The sequence below is a fragment of the Ranitomeya variabilis genome, chromosome 5 (genome assembly GCF_051348905.1).
Source record: "Ranitomeya variabilis isolate aRanVar5 chromosome 5, aRanVar5.hap1, whole genome shotgun sequence".
Lineage (NCBI taxonomy): Eukaryota > Metazoa > Chordata > Amphibia > Anura > Dendrobatidae > Ranitomeya > Ranitomeya variabilis.
This window is the reverse complement of record NC_135236.1, coordinates 394,532,573-394,552,113: the sequence shown is the minus strand read 5'-3', so window position 1 is coordinate 394,552,113 and position 19,541 is coordinate 394,532,573. Positions and strand designations below refer to the sequence as shown.

Genomic DNA, 19,541 nt, shown 5'->3' with positions numbered 1-19,541 from the left:
CTGGCCGTGATCGTTGGTAAGTCATTGTGTGGTCGCTGGAGAGCTGTCACACAGACCGCTCTCCAGCGACAAACGATGCCGAAGGCCCCGGGTAACCAGGGTAAACATCGGGTTACTAAGCGCAGGGCCGCGCTTAGTAACCCGATGTTTACCCTGGTTACAATCGTAAAAGTAAAAAAAAAAAAAAACGTACATACTCACATTCCGGTGTCCGTCAGGTCCCTTGCAGTCTGCTTCCCGCTCTGACTGAGTGCCGCCGTAAAGTGAAAGCAGATCACAGCGGTGACGTCACCGCTGTGCTCTTGCTCTTACATTCCGGCCGGCAGTCAGTCAGAGCCTGAAGCAGACTGCAAGGGACCTGACGGACACTGGAATGTGAGTATGTACGTTTTATTTTTTTTTTACTTTTACGATGGTAACCAGGGGTAAACATCGGGTTAGTAAGCACGGCCCTGCACTTGGTAACCCGATGTTTACCCTGGTTACAAGCGAACGCATCGTTGGATCGGTGTCACACACACCGATCCAACGATGACAGCGGGAGATCCAGCGACGAAAGAAAGTTCCAAACGATCTGCTACGACGTACGATTCTCAGCAGGGTCCCTGATCGCTGCTGCGTGTCAGACACAGCGATATCGTATGGATATCGCTGGAACATCACGGATCGTACCGTCGTAGCGACCAAAGTGCCACTGTGTGACAGTACCCTAAGTGTAGTTAAGGAAGAATATTAAGTAGTTTAGATTAGGGAATTGAATGGGGGTATAGGATGGAAATGAAGTTGTATTTCGGCCCACCCCTTGTACAGGCTTTCTCCTTTTCTGAAATGACCTGACACTTGCACATCTGTGGATATTTAACTTTCCATTCTAATGTGCTGTGTAAATACCTGATAAATGCGTTATCAGCTCCAGTAAGCCATGTCAGCCTGTTCTGTGACCCAGCCTTGTTTGTCCTGGCTCTAGAAAATGTCTCTCCTGCTAGAATTAAAGAGTAACACGTGAAGGAGCATGCTGGGGTTCATATGTATGCTTTACTTATTCTTGTTTAGCCATTCAGTTACCAAATGTGGTGAAAAACTGGAAATAATTCTGAGTGCAGTAAAAGTGAGGGAAAAATGAATGCAATTTCACAATTATATTTTTGGTTATTTTTTACTGTTCAGTGTGCAGTAAAAATTACATGGCAACTTGATTTGCATACTGTTTAAGTGGTGAAGAAAATGTGAAAGTTTTCTTTTCCAAAAAAATATACTGGCTTACCTGTGTAAAAATAAGAAAGTATTACCCTAAATAAAATAGATTATACACTTTTTTTAACGTGCTCTTGTCTACTCTCCTACCGATGCAGCGGTGAGTGATGTAGGAATTGATGTTTAGAATAGCACAGGGACATAATACCCAAAGGCTTGGACAGGCCTACAGAAGGATCCTCTGGTGGGCCCCATGCAGGGATGGGCTCTCCATGTCTCTTATGAGAAGTAGTTGGCATAATACATGTTTCACTAAGAATAGACAAGGGCATAATCTAAACATTCATTTAGCAAACTACCTCACTTATTTTACATAGAAATATAGGCAAATTTGTGAGTGAGGGCAATATATTTGCATGTAGCTGAACAGTGGGCCACCAGACTGTTACTATGGGCCCTTGGCATCCCAGTCCAGCACTGCCTACCTATCATGCACACATACAGCAGGTATCTGTAGATGTCATTGGTCTGGTACTGCTTTGTTTCCTGATATAGAGATCTGAGTGTTAAATGAGCAGAGAATTATATTTGGTTAAAATAAGTAATTTAGCATTTTATTTGAAGAAGTCTCACTTATGATCACTGCTTTTTAGGTGGCCGTCAGAAAAACATCCAACCATTTAGTGACGACGATTCCTCAGTTGAAACCATGAGTCACTGCAGTAGCTATAGTGATGTTGCCAGCTTTGCCGAGGATGGTAAGTGTTTTTCTTACCCATCTCCTCTGTGCTCTTTATTTAGGAGTGTACTGTAAGTTTGTTTTCTTCTTGTAGGAGCTGAGGTTGATGAAGAAGCTGCTCAGGAAGACTTTGAATTCAAATTGAAGGGATTAATAGAGCTTACAATGGATAAAAGGTAGGTGCTCAATGTACATTTTAACTTCCAAACAACCTATGCACGTTTGTCATGGGTCGCTAAGAGTTGTATGAAGCCGGCTCGGGAGCTGAACCTCTTCCATACCAGGAAGATTCTCACTGATATACAGCCAAGATCTGTCCAGAACTGCAGCAACTGGCGCTTGCTCCACTTACTGCAATTTAACCATTTGAATGGTCATTAAATCATTTAAAAATGGACAGCATCACTCATGGCAAGCCAGTGTTACCATGCTGAAGGTCCCCTATAACTGCCATTGTAGTTGTGATGCTCAAGGCCACTGTGGTATTCTAGTATAAGTGATCAAAGGGCTGGCAGGTTCAAATCCCCTAGAAAAATCAAGAGTTTAAATTGCCCTTTCACTCTTCAGAGATAAAGGCCTAAAGTTTATAACATTAATTGGCATTGTAGCATCAAAGTAAAAAAATTATTTAAACTTTCCTCTGAACAATAAAATAAATGAACTCTAGAATTTCTGTTTTTCAGTTGCAACATTTCCTCCAAAAAATAAAATGAAAAACAATCCACGTTTTATGTACTAAAAAAAAAATATTGTTAGAAATATCAGTACTCGAAAAATTAGCCCTCCATGCATGGAAAAACAAAAGCTCCAGGTTTCAGAAAATTGCGTCGCAATCTTTTAAATTTTTTAATGTAAAATTCTAAATTTTCCTTAACCACTAAATTAAAACGATGGACTTGGCCTAAAGGTACCTTCACACGAAGCGACGCTGCAGCGATAGCGACAACGATGTCGATCGCTGCAGCGTCGCTGTTTGGTCGCTGGAGAGCTGTCACACAGACCGCTCTCCAGCGATCAACTATGCCGAGGTCCCCTGGTAACCAGGGTAAGCATCGGGTAACTAAGCGCAGGGCCGCGCTTAGTAACCCGATGTTTACCCTGGTTACCAGCGTAAAATCTAAAAAAAACAAACAGCACATACTTACATTCACGTCCCCCTGCGTCCACTTCCTGACTGACTGAGCGCCGTACAGTGAGAGCAGAGCGGTGACGTCACCGCTGTGCTGCTTTCACTTTCACTTTGCGGCGCTGAGTCAGAGGAGGAAGCAGACTGCAGGGGACGCAATGTGAGTATGTGCTGTTTGTTTTTTTTACATTTTACGCTAGTAACCAGGGTAAACATCGGGTAACTAAGCGCGGCCCTGCGCTTAGTAACCCGATGTTTACCCTGGTTACCAGTGTAAAATATCGCTGGTATCGTTGCTTTTGCTTTCAAACACAACGATACACAGCGATCGGACGACCAAATAAAGTTCTGGACTTTATTCAGCGACCAGCGACATCACAGCAGGATCCTGATCGCTGCTGCGTGTCAAACGAAACGATATCGCTAGCGAGGACGCTGCAACGTCACGGATTGCTAGCGATATCGTTATAATGTCGTTTCGTGTGAAGGTACCTTAAGTCAATTGACCTTTAAGAGCTTTGTTACCTGACTTTGGATAAAAGCCAATTTGCAGTCTCAGGATACAGCCCCTCGTCAGTGCTTTGTGTGAGATATCATCACTTGATGATGAGATATTCACACTGCGGAGCGCGATCTCGGGCCGCGCGTCCACGCAGCTGCAATAAGAAAGACATCAAGTGATGTCAGTGGATGGGCAGCGCTAACTGCGCATGCCCAAGGCCTAATATCACAGTGCAGGCGCCGGGAAAATTCAAAAACGCTGAGGAGGCGGTGCACTGTAAACATGAGGAAGTAACTGATGGCTGTGGTGCGTCTGTGTTAGGGGGGAAAGACCTGCCTCCCGGACGATTTCAAGGAGTGAGGGACAAATTTAATAAACGATTCTTTCAGCAGTGGTAGGAACAAGAACTAAAAGAGCCACCTTGTCAGAATGCAGCATTAGTGCTGCGCAAGGTGGCTTTTAGTTACAAACGCCTGGGGGGGTGACAGGTTCCCTTTAACAGCCTACAAAGAAAGTTTGTAACCCTTATCTGTCTTTTTCTGAGCTCCTCTCAGCTTTCATACACAGACCACATTATGTAGAATATGCAGAGAAGCAAAGCCTGTAAAAGCCAAACTGCAGTGTTTGTAATGAACCAAAATTGTAGAAAGGCTTTGTAATCCGAAATGCATAAAAATAAAACCTTCCTAATGGAAAGAGGAAGGACCCAATCTATGAAGCTGCTGTACACGAAAAGCTTAAGACTGGAGTCTTTTTGTTCTGACGACCCTTGTAATTTCATTCCCATGTTGGATTTTTGACTGAAACCTTTTAAGTAAGAACAATAATTTCTGTAACCATATGGCGATTTTCTCTCTGGCCTGCAGTGCGAAGACTAGACAAGCTGCCCTTGAAGGACTGAAGAGTGGGCTGTCATCGAAGATCCTCTACGACTTCATCCTAGAAAGAAGGATAACGCTCACAGATAGTATTGAACGTTGCTTGAAGAAGGGTACGTAATCCAGTTAAGGCTTATGCTCTGAGTGATTTCCCAGGAGATGCCGTTTTTCAGTCTTTAAATGACTGCGAACATTTATCTAGGTAAAGGTGAAGAGCAGCGTGTGGCTGCAGCCCTCGCCTGCCTCCTGTGCTGCCAGCTTGGCTCCGGAGTGGAAAGCGAAGAAGTCTTCAAAACCTTAGCTCCTGTCTTAAAAAGCATCATCTGTGACCGGAGTGCCAGCATGCCGGCTCGCCAGGCTGTGAGTATTGCATCTGGTCAGCTGCGTCTTATGGACTTGTATAGGTGCAGGACAACCAAGTACTGTCACCTCACTGCTGGTCTTGTGCAAGGCTCCGTCTCAGCTGCCGTAAGTGATAGATTTTGACATGTAAATGAATGAACAGAATAAACTCGGATTTGACATCTGCAGAGGCAACTGGAAACCTTGTCAGGCAGAAATGTTTGGATTAGGAAGGTAAATCTGATAACAAACAAGAGCTATTAAAGGTCAGAAGTTTTCCAGGTGCTAGTGAAGTGAATGAGAATCCTGCAGTGTCATGCACACGTTGCTTATTTGTGACTTGCAGATTTAAATCTCCCTGCATGTCAATTTTGTTTTTTCTCCTGATTTCACCCATACTAAGTGGGGGAAAAATCTGCAACAAAATTTCTGCGCCAAATGAACTTGTGCACCTACCCTAATGGAGTTCACACCTGATGGTGTCAATGTTGGCACTAAAGCAGCGGTCTGTGCAAGGGTTTGCATAAAGGTTACAGGTTTTGGGTGATATTTGTAAGTGAGAAGATTGAAAGCACAAGTCAAAGTTTGATTTGTTGGTAAATGTACATTTTTGTTATTTTAGTGTGCCGGTTATTTGGGTCTCTGCTGCTTCATTGCCACGGATGACATTGAGGTAAGACTGAATTTCTGAATTTAATCTTGCTGTTACTACCCTTTCTATTTAATATATGCAAGCCCCAAACTGTAAGTCCTAATTAATAAAAAAAATCTTTCAGGATTTGTACTTGACAATGGAGTGCATGGAGAATCTGTTCACCAAGCAGTACCACTCAGAAGGGGGATCCGACAATGCCTCTGCACTCCACATCCAGGCGCTGCTTTCGTGGGCTCTCCTGCTGACCATATGTCATAGCAGCGAGGTGAAGAAAAAAATTGACATGTAAGCAAGCTATTTACACCATCCACTGATTCTTATGTAATTGGTTACATCCTGGCCTCACCACCATAGCTACTTATGGCAGTATTCTAAAGTGGTCAAGAAGTGACACACAATTTTTCAAAATGTTGTCTCTTTAGGATAACCCATTTCTTGACTTTAGTTCTTCACTGATCATTTTTTTTTTTTTTTGCACGAATATGAAGTTGCATGAGCAGCCAACTAAGTTGCCAACATATAACCATCAGTGCCTGTCTATTCCTGCTGTCTGGGACTCATCCTTTCTGCCAGGACAGGAGTGTGGACTGATGAGCAAGCCTGGCAATGTATCTTACTTCCTCAGACATGTCACTAAATAATTTCTAGTTGGATTCCCCTACATAATTAACTTGTGTAGAGGGAGTATCTCCTTGTCATTGAAGCAAGCTGCTGCTCACACTAGCCCATGCCCACTTCTGGACCAGTTAGTGGTTATTACTGGCACCAGTGGGGTGTACATTGTGCAGCTGCTAGTCCTCCCATCCAGTCTGACACTTGTTTTGCATGGATATAAGCCTAGTAGTTCATAATGTTTTGAGACCGTGTAATTTTGGTATACCAGATTCTACATCTATATTTTTTTTCCTCTTTTATAGACATCTGTGTAAACTTCCGCGCCTGTTGTCATGTGATGATGTGAACATGAGGATTGCAGCAGGGGAGACGCTCGCTCTCTTGTTTGAATTTGCACGAGAAGCCAATGCGGTAAGTGCGTAATGTTCACATATTTCTACTCTTGTGCTGATCGTGCCTCTAGATAGTCATTCATGTACTACGGTCCTCAGTTACTAAGCCGGACGTGATGAAATGGACAGCTTATCAGTTGATTGTACTTTTATTGAATCCTGTTGGTGCGATGTTACATTTAGCTTTATAGGAGACTTGCCATCCTGCTTAGTTTTATGGACAATGACTCTTATCTTTCATATATAAATTGACTTAACCCCTTCACAACATGACATCCATGTCTAAGTCATAGATCGCTTCCCTTCCTTTGATGTGGGCTCCATTGCTAACCCCACATTTTTTTCCCCCCTGCACATGACAGCTGATTTAATCAGCTTTCATGTGCCCCTAACGGCCACGGGTGAAATCATGATTCACCTGCGGCTATTAAAATGTTAAATACCGCTGTCAATCTGACAGCGTCATTTAACATGCTTGTGTTGGAAATGCGTCAGTAACCCGCCCCGTCACATGATGGCAGGGTGTCGATGGGTTGGCATGACAACTGGGGGTTTGCAGAAGAACCTCATTGTTGTCATTGCCGATCTTCTGTGAGTGCCGCCCTGTGGCCAACGTTCATAGCAGATGAGCATTCCTAGCAGCTGAAGCCCTGCTATGTGTAGCACAAGCAATCAAATGACCGCTGGTTCGAGTCTCCTAAGCAGACTATTGTAGCAAGAAAAAAAGTTTTAACAATAAAAAATAGAATTAGACTTACCGGTAATTCGGTTTCTAGGAACCTTCCACAACAGCAATATCTGAGGATGTCTCCCCACCCTAATAGGGGACAGGAAACAGAGGTTAAATACCCCTTCCTGCAACCACCAGTGTTTTTTCTGGACACAGTAGCATGTATAGTTACCACTTAAGTGCAGGAATCATCTAATAAATAAATCAGATAGGGAGGGAAATTAGTGCTGTCGTGGAAGGTTCCTAGAAACCGAATTACCGGTAAGTCTAATTCTATTTTCTCCATTCACCTTCCACGACAGCAGTATCGGAGTGATACCAACTGCTAATTTCTTTAGCGATCGTGCTTTTGGCTGCTTTCTTGCCCTTATTTCATCCTGACCACTGGACGAACAGGTTTTGGTCCAACCTCCAACTTTCTGTCTGTTGAAGGTAGAACAGGACCAATCTGCGGACGTCCAGGGTGTGAAAGGCCTCTTCTTTTGGATTAGAGGGATTTGGACAGAATGAGGGTAAAATGATGTCCTGATTTCTGTGGAAGTCTGAAACTACCTTAGGCATAAAGGAAGGGTCTAATTTGAGGATTGTACTATCCATGGTTATGGTCAGGAATGGCTCCTGGACTGACAAGGCCTGTAGTTCTCCTATACGCCTGGCGGTAGTGATAGCTACCAGGAAGACTGTTTTAAGGGTCAGGATTTTTAAGCTGGAGGCTGAAAGGGGTTCAAAGGGGTCACCGGTCAGACCTTTTAAAACAAGGTTCAAGTCCCAAGGAGGGGTGTGGACGTGAAGTCTCGGACGGATTCTAGTTGCAGATGTTATGAATCGTTTGATCCACCGGTTGTTTGCTAGATCTTGGTCGAAGAAAGACCCAAGAGCTGACATCTGAACCTTTAGGGTACTAGGTGAAAGCCCCAGTTCCAAGCCCTTCTGGAGGAATTGAAGGATCTGTGCAATATTTGGGTTGAATGGATCTGGTTTGTTCGGGGAACACCATGATGAGAATTTTTTCCATATTTTGCCATAAATGGCGTTAGTTATTGGCTTCCTACTCTTTTGCAGGGTTTCAATCACTTCCTGTGAGTCCTCTGGCTTTCAGGATCTCGGCTTCAGTAACCAGGCTGCCAGCTTCAGCTTGTGTAGGTCCGGATGAAGTAGGGGACCCTGTTGAAGAAGGTCACGTCTTTGGGGAAGCAGAATCGGGCCTTCTAGACACATGCCTGTTAATGCGCTGAACCAGCTTCTCCCTGGCCACAATGGGGCTACCAGAATCGTTGTAACTTGATCTATCCGGATCTTCTGTAGTGTTCTGAGTAGCAATGGGATTGGCGGGAAGGCATATGCCAGGGCAAACTCCCAGGGGTGGGAGAAAGCGTCCAGTCCCTGCGCCTCGTTTGTGGAGGTCAGGGAGAAGGTGTTTGATTTTGTATTCCGATTGTTGGCAAACAGGTCCACATCGGGAGTTCCCCACCTCCAGACCAAGGATAGGAATACATCCTGGTTTAGAGACCACTCTCCTGGATAGAAGTCCCTCCTGCTGAGGTAATCCGCCTGAGAATTGTCCAATCCCTTTATATGTACTGCGGAGATGGGCAGAAGGTGGTTCTCCGCCCAGGAAAAAATCCTTCCAGCAGTTAACTTTAGGCTTGAGTGTCCTGTGCCCCCTTGGTGCCGGAGATAGGCCACAGTGGTCATGTTGTCGGACATCACCCGTACATGGTGACCTTGAATGAGGACCGATGCGTTTCTTAGCACCTCCTCCACTGCTTTCAATTCCCTCAGATTTGAGGAGCTGTGTCTTACATCTGGGGGCCACAACCCCTGAAAGTGGGAGCCTTCGATCACGGCGCCCCAACCTCTCTGGCTTGCGTCTGTTGTGAGTACTCTGAGAGGAGTTTGAACCCAGCTGACTCCCCGATGTAGGTTTTGGGAGTTCAGCCACCATGAGAGGGAGGATCTCACACGAGTGGGAAGGGGAGTCTTCCTGGTTAAAGCCATCTGGTGTCCTCTTGAATACGTCAGGATGTGAGATTGAAGAATTCTCGTATGGGCTTGGGCCAGGAGACTGCCTGGATGCGTATGGGCTTGGGCCAGGAGACTGCCTGGATGCATGTTAATGAACCCAGGATTGACACAGTCTCTTAGAGTCGGAGTTTTTTAGCTTCTGAACCTGGAGATCATGTGGACAAGATCGATCCGACGGTCCTTGGGTAGAAAGGACATCCTCTTCTCAGAGTCCAGAAGAACTCCTAGGAATTTCTTGCGTGGAGATGGCCAGAGATCTGATTTTGCCAAATTCGGAATCCACCCGAGTAACCTTAGGATATCGAGGACCTTCGTCACGTCCTGATTGAGGCGCGAAGCGGATGGGGCGATGATGAGAAAGTCGTCCAAGTATGGGATGACACAGACCCCCTGTTGTCGGATAAAGATTACCGCTTCTGACATGATCTTGGTGAAGACTCGTGGAGCAGACGAGACTCCGAAAGGAAGGACATTGAATTGGTAATGGCTGACCCGCTTGTTTTGGGGAATTGTGAACCTGAGGAACCTCTGTGGTCTGGATGTATTGGCACATGGTAGTATGCGTCCCTCAGCTCCAACGTCGCCATTACCCAATCAGCGGGATTGCTGATCTGATCGATTCCATTTTGAATCTTCAGTATTTTATTACCTGATTTAGAGGTTTCAGGTTTATGATGACTACGGTGTTTTCCAGAGGGTTTTTTCACCAGAAAAAGGTGGGAATAGTGACCACCTATTTCCCGATGTGGTACATGGGAAATCACCTCTGCTTGAAGCAGGCTTAGAATATCCGGCATCAGAGATTCCCGAAGTCCTGGAGACTGTAGAGAAGTGATGGTTAGACGGTGAGGGGGAGGACTCTCGAATTCTAATCTTAGGCCCTCCCGTATGGTACGCAGGACCCACTAATCCGTGGTGATCGACTGCCATTGGGCGAGGAAACCCGAGAGTCGACCTCCGACCGGAGAGCAGTCATTGCTTCTCAGAGGTCTGCTGAGGTTGGGGGACCAGGATATTTCTGGTTTTCCCTCCCTTGGGGTAGCTCTACCGTCCTGATTTTCCTTTACCCCTGTAATTCTGCTGGGGAGCTTGGTAACGGGGGGGAACAATAAAACCGCTTCCTAGGGTTCTTTTGTTCCGGAAGGACTTTCTTTTTATCTGAGGCTTTGTCCAAGATTTCATCCAGGACTGGCCCAAATACATAATGACCTTGGAAGGAAATACTACACAGCTTGGACTTTGAGGTAATATCGCCTCCCCAGGATTTAAGCCACAAGGCCCTTCTAGCCGAACTAGTGAGGACAGCGGATCTAGCAGCTACTTGTACTGATTCTGCGGAGGCGTCCGCGAGGAATCCAGTCGCCTTCTGAAGCAGTGAATTAAGAATCTCTTCCCTAGACGTACCTTGTACAAGGTGATTCTCTAAGGTACGCAGCCAGAGAAACAAGGATATGGCTATACATGTTGAGGCCACGTTAGATCTCAGTAAATTAGTTGAAGTGTCCCAAGATTTCCTCAATAAGCTCTGTTTTCCGATCCATGGGATCTTTCAGCTGAGAGGAATCTTCAAAGGGTAGTGCTGTTTTTTTTTGGTTACCCTTGACACTTGTACATCTACTTTGGGCATTTCTAATGGAGAACAGTCTCCCTCAAGGGGGACCCGATTCTTAAACTCCGATGGGACATTTAACCCCTTTTCCGGTAGGCCCCACTCATGGAGGATAAGGTTTTTGATATTTTCGTGTATGGGGAATTCCTTCAGTCTTAGGTTTCAAACCCCCCAAACGTCATCCTGTACAGAATGGCCCTCTACCTCCTCTTCTACCCCCATGGTGCCCCCCCCACCATGGAAACTAACTCTTCCATATCCTCGGAGGAGAAGAGATTTTTTTATTGTCAGATTTGGGAGCAGAAGTAGAACCCTCATTCTCCCAAATGTCCTCTCAACCCGAGGTATGTATCTTGCCTGAGTCAGTCAGAAACTGCCGGGGCCATCTTCCTTTTCTTAGGAGGGGGAGGCTGCGGTGTTGGGGTCTGAGAAAAGGCCGCCATGGAGGACTGAACCTCTTGTCTGAGGGTTCTGATGCTGTCCATGAGTGAGGGCTGTTCACTATGCAGAACTTCGTCTGTGCATGGTTGACAGAGCTTTTTTATATGCGGAAGGAAGCTTGGACACACATGCAGCACACTTGCGGCTGGGCATCTTATCTTTCCTAGGGGCAGGAACCTTGTCTCCCTAAAACGAGAGAGAAAGGCGGACTTAAATTTAAATGGACAGCAAGGGACATCATCCCACTACTTACAGTAGGGGGGTGCACGCTGGGCTCCGCAGGAGCAGAATGTAGGTTTGTCGCCGTCCATATGGTCAGTGGTCCAGATAAAGGGTCACAGACAGAAGGTATTACCTGGAGGCTTCCCCAGCCAGGAATAAATACTTTACCGAGGCTCCCAGCGAATATGGTGGTGCTCCTCCTCCTCGTTAGGGTCCGTGGGGGGGTTAGAGACGCCCGTCATGGCTGCCGCTGGATGTCCTAGGGGCAGGGTGCCGGCTGGCGCGGGCAGGAGCTGCAGCGTATGGTGCCGAGGAAACCGGAAGTTCACTACACCGCCCTGCTTTGCCTCCCGAAAAAGGCGCAGGTAGGGCGGGTGAAGGTCCCAAGTCGTGCGGTGGACACGGAGATGAGAGCAGTCTAAAGGAGGAGGAGAGCGGAGCCCCTGACCTCGACTGCCCGGCTTCAAAGTAACAGCGCTCCCGATTGCTGGCCACGGCAGCACTATCAGAGAACCTCTTCATGCCCCATAGGGGACAGGAAAAACACTGGTGGTTGCAGGAAGGGGAGCGGTATTTAACCTCTGTTTCCTGTCCCCTATTAGGGCGGGGAGACATCCTCCGATACTGCTGTCGTGGAAGGTGACTGGAGAAAATAAAAGTTCAAATCACCCCCTTTTGCCCCATTCAAAATAAAACAATAATATGAAAAATATACATTGGGCGTTTGTGAACGCAGCGATACCAAATCTATCAAAATATAAATTAATCCCATAGGTTCAGTGTAATGAGAAATTCAAAATGCCAGAATTGCTTTTTTGGTTGCTACAACATTGCAATAAAATGTAATAATAATCAAAACATCGTATCTACCCCAAAATGGTATCGGTAACTAATAATTCACCTAGCCCCAGATCCCGATAAATGGAGATGCTGCTGGTCTTGGAAAAACAGAAAGTTATTTCTTTTAGTCTACGCCTGATGAAGAGACCTGAGTAGTCTCGAAAGCTTGTAATTTGCTACCATCTTTTCAGTTAGCCATTAAAAGGTATCAACTACTGAGGACTCTCAATTCTAAATATTTCTCTATCCACTGGCTAACACTGTACCAAGATGTATATTTCCTGTAGGCATTGTTATGTAAACCCGTCTACGCCCCAAGATCATGTCTTTAGCGCACCAATGGGAGTGTTGATTAATGCGTGCCCCTATCGGCACCTATTAAATCCCACTGTCAAAGATCATGATCTAACTGGTTACCAGCCATGGGCAGAGCACCGCTGCACCCATGGCTGTCAAAGGCACATGATGGCTGATTAAATCAGCCGGTGTGTTGGAAAAGATGCAAAGTCAAAGAAATGACACATGATATAAATATACGTCATATGTCGTGAAGGGGTTAATGAAATGATTGTATAGGAAGAGCCCTGTTAAGCCAGCTGAGCTGGGAGGGGAGAAGCTAAAGGGGAGCTGTGTTGAGCAGACTTTTTCCCTGTGCCCAACTTTTTTTTTTTTTTTCTTCACACAGGTGTCCATGAATGGTAGTAGCACTTTTGAAAGACATGGTTGCTAGTAACAAGGGTCTTATTTTTAAATAGGTGCATCCATATAAAATATGCAAAAAACTTTATTTTAATATAGGCAATCCCGCTAGTACAAAATTGTTAAAATCAAGTCCTACTTGGTTCAGACTAAAACGTGTGGATTACACATTGATAAAAAAATCCATGAGTAAGGACTAGATTTTCGTCTGAAACGTGTAGGGTTTGTTCTTAGTTTTGGAACACTGGGATTTCCGATTTACTCTATTTTGGGCTAATGTTTTTGCCTATTTATCTGGAAACTGCTGCATTTCTCCTTCTCATATGCTGCTTCTTACTATTTTAAGCAGCAGTGGTTTTTATCTGTGCTAAGGATTGCTGGCAACTACAGTCTGGGTGAGCAGGAATATGTTTGTACTTAAGCATTTTTACAAAGTATGCATACTTTTATCAATTATATTAGATGCCAACAAGATTGTAGAAGTGTACATGTTCTTAAAGTTGTAGTATTCAGTGTTAAAACATATATGTAATTTAACTTCCACTTTTAACTTTAGGACTTTTATTATGAAGAACTTGAACCTTTAACTGAAACATTGAAAGCTTTGGCCACCGACTGCAACAAACACAGAGCCAAAGTAGATAGGAGGAAACAGCGATCAGTTTTTCGAGATGTCCTTAAAGCAGTAGAGGTAAGTAATGGCGATGAACGTCACACAAGGTCTTCCCACTTCTGTTCCATTGTCAGCAGTTATCTTATTGTGCATAGGATGGAGAATTCCAGTCTGAGATGATTCGCTTTGGGAGAGAACGCATGCACATTGACTGCTGGGTGAAGAGGCTCACGTATGGCGTCTTCAAGGAACTTTTTGGCTCTGGCATGCAGTTTCATCTTATGGTGAGTTTAGGAGATGAGCAGTTTTAGATCATAGTTCCTTCAAAGGGAATGCCCACTTGTCTGAGGCTTCCAAGCACCTATCTTCTCCTACATACAGGGAAAGGGAAATTTTAACGCTTCAAATTGTCACTTTAGAATATTTTTTGGAGGTTTTGAAAGTCTGGCTGCCGATTTGTGAATCCTCAGTGTGCAGTCAAGATTCTTGGGAATGGGCCAGGTGCAAAACTGCAAGTGTTCTTACTAAATGTACGCAGCCTCTCAATATAAGTGAATGGCGATTGGTTGGATGTGAATGGAAGATAAAATATGGCTGTAAATATGCAAATTGCATACTTGCAGTCACATGACCACCTGGGACCAGCGAATCCTGATAGAGTGCATTGTGTGATCTGTGATGACTCACAAGTCTGCAGTCAGTGACTGCAGACTTGAACCCCAAACCTGGGCCATCTCTTTTTTTAAGATCCTCCTATAATCTGGTATGATCACTGGGTTCACCGCATTATAAGTGCGCATTGCCCTTTACTGATGTGAAGTCTTACTTGGTATTGATTGAAATCTGATGTAAAGTCTCAGGTGTTACTGAAGACTGGGACTATGTTGCTGTTCAAGCAATCCCTGCATTTCAAAAATTAGTTGTAGGATTCTTCTTAAAGGCATCCATAATCGAAACTGTTTATTTTTTTTCCCTTCTAAAATCACTGTTGTAATTATGGTCTCTAAAATAAACCTTTTTTTCCCCTCACCTAGACAAACGGATTTCTCCGTAGTATTTTTGAGCTTGGTCCCCCTTTGCTCTTAGATGCAGCTACTCTTAAAGCAATGAAGGTTTCTCGTGACGAAAGGGTAAGTTGTCGAAGCCATTTTATCTGGTACATTTTTCTTGTTTCCAGCTTTTGCTAGTTGTTGGTTTACACAAGGGAAACTATAGCTCAAATTTATCATGTGTTTTTCACACTCTAGTTTGAGGGGGTAGTAGCGTTTAAGGCATTTGATTTATTAAGAGACATCTTAATGAATCTGGTGAGGCACTAAATAGTGTGTGCCTCGCCCTAACCCTTCAGTTAAGGAAAGGAGTAATATTTGTGGCTTAAAGAATGCAACTACAAGTCAACAATTTGAGCGTTGGTTGCCATGCCTGTCCTGCCCTTGCTCCACATACTACTTTGGAGCTGGGCCATTATGATGTAAAAAAGCTAAAAGTTGCAGGATGTTTGCATATTGCTCAAAAGTTTTGTGACTTAATTTTATACCCCAGTTTTCTGGCTTAAAAGCTTTTAATTGGGGCCCATGTTCCTTTCCAACATTCACTCCATCATAAGGTGTCTAGGGTGTGATTGGGAATGTATACGGGCTATGTGGTCAGCAGTTTATTTGGAAGGGTGTTGCGTTATGGAAGAGTAGAGTGCCGCAAGTGTGGCCTGTTTATTCTTGGAAGTGACATGGTTTGTGTTTAGTGATCACAGGATTGCACATTTACACTTAAGGTTTAAGACACATATTCAAGATGCAGTATATTTATATAGTACGGTGAAATGTTAATCTCATTTAATTGAAGTTTCTCTGATTTTTTTTTTTTTAAGGAATAAAATCTGGTGTGCACAGCTGTAGTATAGGCCTATATTCCGTAGGAGCCATATTACCAGTGTGTATACAGAACCACTGTAAGGCGCTATGTATGAGACCCATTAGACCATATCAAAGGTGGTGAATTTTGTCTCGGGTGTCAGCATCCCACTGATCTGAACTTCTGCAGACTAGGGGTCTGAGACCTTCAGAACATTAAAAGTTACTTTAACCCTTTAAGTAGTAATCACTAAAAGGAATCCTCCTTTGCATATGAGCACAAGATATACATCTGTATTTATCTTGGATAATAAGTGCATTGTGAAATTTGTCTGACTAAAGTTATTTTTCATTTAAGCACATGAACAACTCTGCAGCATTCAAAGCTCGTACAAAGGCTAGAAGCAAACTGCGTGACAAGAGAGCAGATGTTGGAGAGTTCTTCTAAATATTCAGGATGAGATCCAACCTTGAAATGTGAAGTCAGCAAATGAAAACTGTTCCTCAGAGCGAGTTGGCTCATGGTGATGTCAGCTGAAAAATGGCATTTTTAATTTCAGTGTTTGATGTATATCACTTGGGTTTGTAGTATTTATCTGTGTAAAAAAAAAAACAAAAAAAACCAAAACCCATAAGTAAATCTTTTTTAGATTTGCCTTTCCCCATGTACGGTGCTCCTTACATTTGCTGCACTTTGTACTGTTACTTTCTAAGCTTTGTGCACAGTATTCATTCATTGTTTTAGCACTTCCTTCACAACAATAGCTGCAATCAATGGATCCATAGACAAAACCATTCATAACCAAATCATGTGTTGGCTCATATGTAAATGTCTAGTCAGTTTTTATAATTTATATTTACACCTATATGGAGATATTTTGAATGGAATCATGTCACATATTAGTATGGGGAGTGGATGTAGTAAACTTAATGTAACTATAGGTGCTTTGTGTACTATAATTTCCTTATTTTAATGTGTACTGTCACTCTGAAATAGTATCAAGTTAATAAAGTCTTCTATTAGTAATTGCTTGTTTTCTAATCTGCACACTGTACTCTAGTTTCTATGATGGCTCCAAAAGCTGTTCTGTTTTTCATTGCTAGTAAATGCCTTCATACTTTGCCCACACGCATATATTAAATGTTATCTGAAAATGTTACGTAGACTTAAAGCTGATTTAGAGGTTTTCCAGGCTTACTGTACAGATGACCTATTTTCAGGATCTGTCCTTCATATCAGATGATGGGGATCATAGACATGGCACTCTTACAGATCGGCTTTCAGCAGAGCAGAACGGCTCTGTTCCCAGGTATTGTAGAAAATGGCTGATCTGTTGGGATGGCAGCGGTCTGATCCCTAATTATTGAACTACCTGAAGATTAACTTTCCTAATGTTTCAAGTTCATTTTATTTTTTTTTTTAAATGTAAATTGTCCATCCTTTTCTTTAACCCCTTCACGACATGCGCCGTACTAGTACAGCGCATGTCGTGTCTTCCCCTTTGATGTGGGCTCCGGCGGTGAGCCCACATCAAAGTCGCGAAATGTCAGCTGTTTTGTACAGCTGACATGTGCGCGCAATAGTGGCAGGTGAAATCGTGATTCACCCGCCGCTATAAACCTGTTAAATGCCACTGTCAAACGCTGACAGCGGCATTTAACTACCGCTTCCGGCCACATGGCTGGAAATGAGCTCATCGCCGACCCCCGTCACATGATCGGGGGTCGGCGATGTCAGGACAGTAACCATAGAGTCCTTGAGACTTCTATGGTTACTGATGCCAGCCTGTTGTGAGCGCCACGCTGTGGTCGGTGCTCATAGCAAGCCTGCATTTCAGCTACATAGCAGCGCCGATCCAGTGGTGCCAGCTTCTAGCCTCCCATGGAGGCTACTGAAGCATGGCACAAGTTTAAAAAAATGTTTTTAAAAATATGAAAAAATAATAAAAAGTGTAAATCACCCCCCTTTCGCCCCATTCTAAATAAAACAAAAAAAATCAAACATACACATATTTGGTATCGCCACATTAAGAATTGCCCGATCTATCAATAAAAAAAAGCATTAACCTGATCGCTAAACAGCAAAGTGAGAAGAAAATTTGAAACTCCAGAATTACCTTTTTTTGGTCGCCGCAACATTGCATTAAAATGCAATAACGGGCGATCAAAAACATATCTGCACAAAAGTGGTATCATTAAAAACGCCAGCTCAGCACACAAAAAATAAGCCCCACCGAACCCCAGATCACGAAAAATGGAGACGCTACGAATTTCAGAAAATGGGGCATTTTTTTTTTTTAAGCAGTTATGAATTTTTTTTCACCACTTGGATAAAAAATAACCTTAACATGTTTGGTGTCCATGAACTCGTAATGACCTGCAGAATCATAATATCAGGTCAGTTGTAGCATTTAGTGAAGCTAGAAAAAAGCCAAACAAAAAAAACAAGTGTGGGATTGCACTTTTTTTGCAATTTCACCACACTTGGAATTTTTTTTCTTGTTTTCTAGTACAAGACATGGTAAAACCAATGGTGTCGTTCAAAAGAACTCGTCCCACAAAAAATAAGCCCTCACATGACCATATTGACGGAAAAATAAAACAATTATGGCTCTGGGAAGGAGGGGAGGGGAAAACGCAAAAACGAAAGGGCCGTGGTGAGAAGGGGTTAAAGACTGGACAGTACATAGTTTTATGATAAATTCTTATACTCACGCCTAAGGTTTTTCTGCCACTAATCAACTACTTTTGATCCATCCTGTACGCTTTACTAAACCACAAAACCCACTACAGACTTGCATAAATGTACCACTGAAGCATACCCCAAAATATACACTATTCTAAAATTACTTTTAAGATGAGGGGTATTATAGTGCCATAGATAAACAATAAAAATATCCCCTATAACAATGCAATTTGTGTAAGCAATCTTATCCTAAAGGCAGTAAGTGCAATACCTGCTGTGCGATGTCAGTGAACCACTTGTCATATGACTTACTTCAATGGCATGTGCTGGCAATTGTATCTTATGTTGAGTTGCTAAAAATCGGTTGTTTATGTTCCATTGTGACCATGTCGGTGTCTGTTCTGCTTTTGATTAGCCAGCCTGGCATGAAGTCACAACAGGTCAGCTAATCCTTAAGCTCATGGATGCTGTCATGTCAGAGGTGGGCCATTTAATACAGACCTGGCTGATAGACCTGTTTTGGTGTATTTAGTACTTAGGACTTGTAGTCTACACAAGTTGCGTTGATATATTGACTTTTTTATTGCTGGATGTGTGGCATGGAAATGTGCATTAACTGCTGTATTAATCTGTATAGACTGGTATTCTTACTAGTTCATTGTTATATTTACTGTGATATAATTTTGCTATTGTTGCACCTTTTGATATGACTACACTGCCCTGGGTTTATATTTGCATATTTTAGGCTTTTGGCAGCGGTTTGTGATTTCTCTTGTGCTAATAAAGTTTTAAATTCTTTACAATGATGTTGGGAACAGTTGTGATATATATAAAAATATCCCTTAGCTAATGAGTAGTTGTAGGATATTGGCCAATACACAACTGCAATTGTATTGAACACTCAGATATGAAAATGTGTTTTACGTAACTACAACCCATTAAAGATTGTACTACTGACTTAAAAATGCCAGGACAAATGGTTAAAGCCCCTATTCCTTTAATCCACCATTCCATTGTTTGTCCCTTTCCTATCAGGACTAGAAATGAGCGAATATTTGAATGTTGGGTTTGGATTACGTTTGAGAAATTTGCAATATTCGCTGATTAATTCATTAAATATTCGCCGAACATAACTGAACGCCATTCGCCTCAATGGGAGGCAAATCAAATGCATGCACAACACCTTAGAACAGCCCCAAATGCTGTCAAAACACATCAAAAGGACAGATACCGGGAAAGTGGCCTCAATTCACCCACAGTACAAATTGCAGCATGGAACTGCAGCAATCAGCCAGGCATGAGGTATCTGGGTCTGGTACAGCATTTACAGCTTTCAATTGAATGTCACAGTAAGACGAGGTGGGTGAGGGATCGGTGTAGGCC

The 19,541-nt window shown here is 43.4% G+C and overlaps 1 protein-coding gene across 2 annotated transcripts in view; it reads left to right on the top strand.

Annotated features, from left to right (window-relative positions):
- IFRD1 (interferon related developmental regulator 1) overlaps window positions 1–18,961 on the top strand; it is a 32,441-nt gene extending 13,480 nt beyond the window's left edge. For both annotated transcript variants that reach the window (XM_077265058.1, XM_077265057.1), the window contains exons 2-12: window positions 1,848–1,952; window positions 2,028–2,109; window positions 4,428–4,552; window positions 4,642–4,799; window positions 5,404–5,454; window positions 5,558–5,721; window positions 6,354–6,462; window positions 13,566–13,700; window positions 13,778–13,906; window positions 14,657–14,752; window positions 15,831–18,961. In XM_077265058.1, the coding sequence (XP_077121173.1) occupies window positions 1,848–1,952; window positions 2,028–2,109; window positions 4,428–4,552; window positions 4,642–4,799; window positions 5,404–5,454; window positions 5,558–5,721; window positions 6,354–6,462; window positions 13,566–13,700; window positions 13,778–13,906; window positions 14,657–14,752; window positions 15,831–15,920 (1,244 nt within the window). In that variant the 3' untranslated portion in view covers window positions 15,921–18,961. The remainder of the gene's footprint in view (window positions 1–1,847; window positions 1,953–2,027; window positions 2,110–4,427; window positions 4,553–4,641; window positions 4,800–5,403; window positions 5,455–5,557; window positions 5,722–6,353; window positions 6,463–13,565; window positions 13,701–13,777; window positions 13,907–14,656; window positions 14,753–15,830) is intronic.
- Window positions 18,962–19,541: the final 580 nt, after the last annotated feature.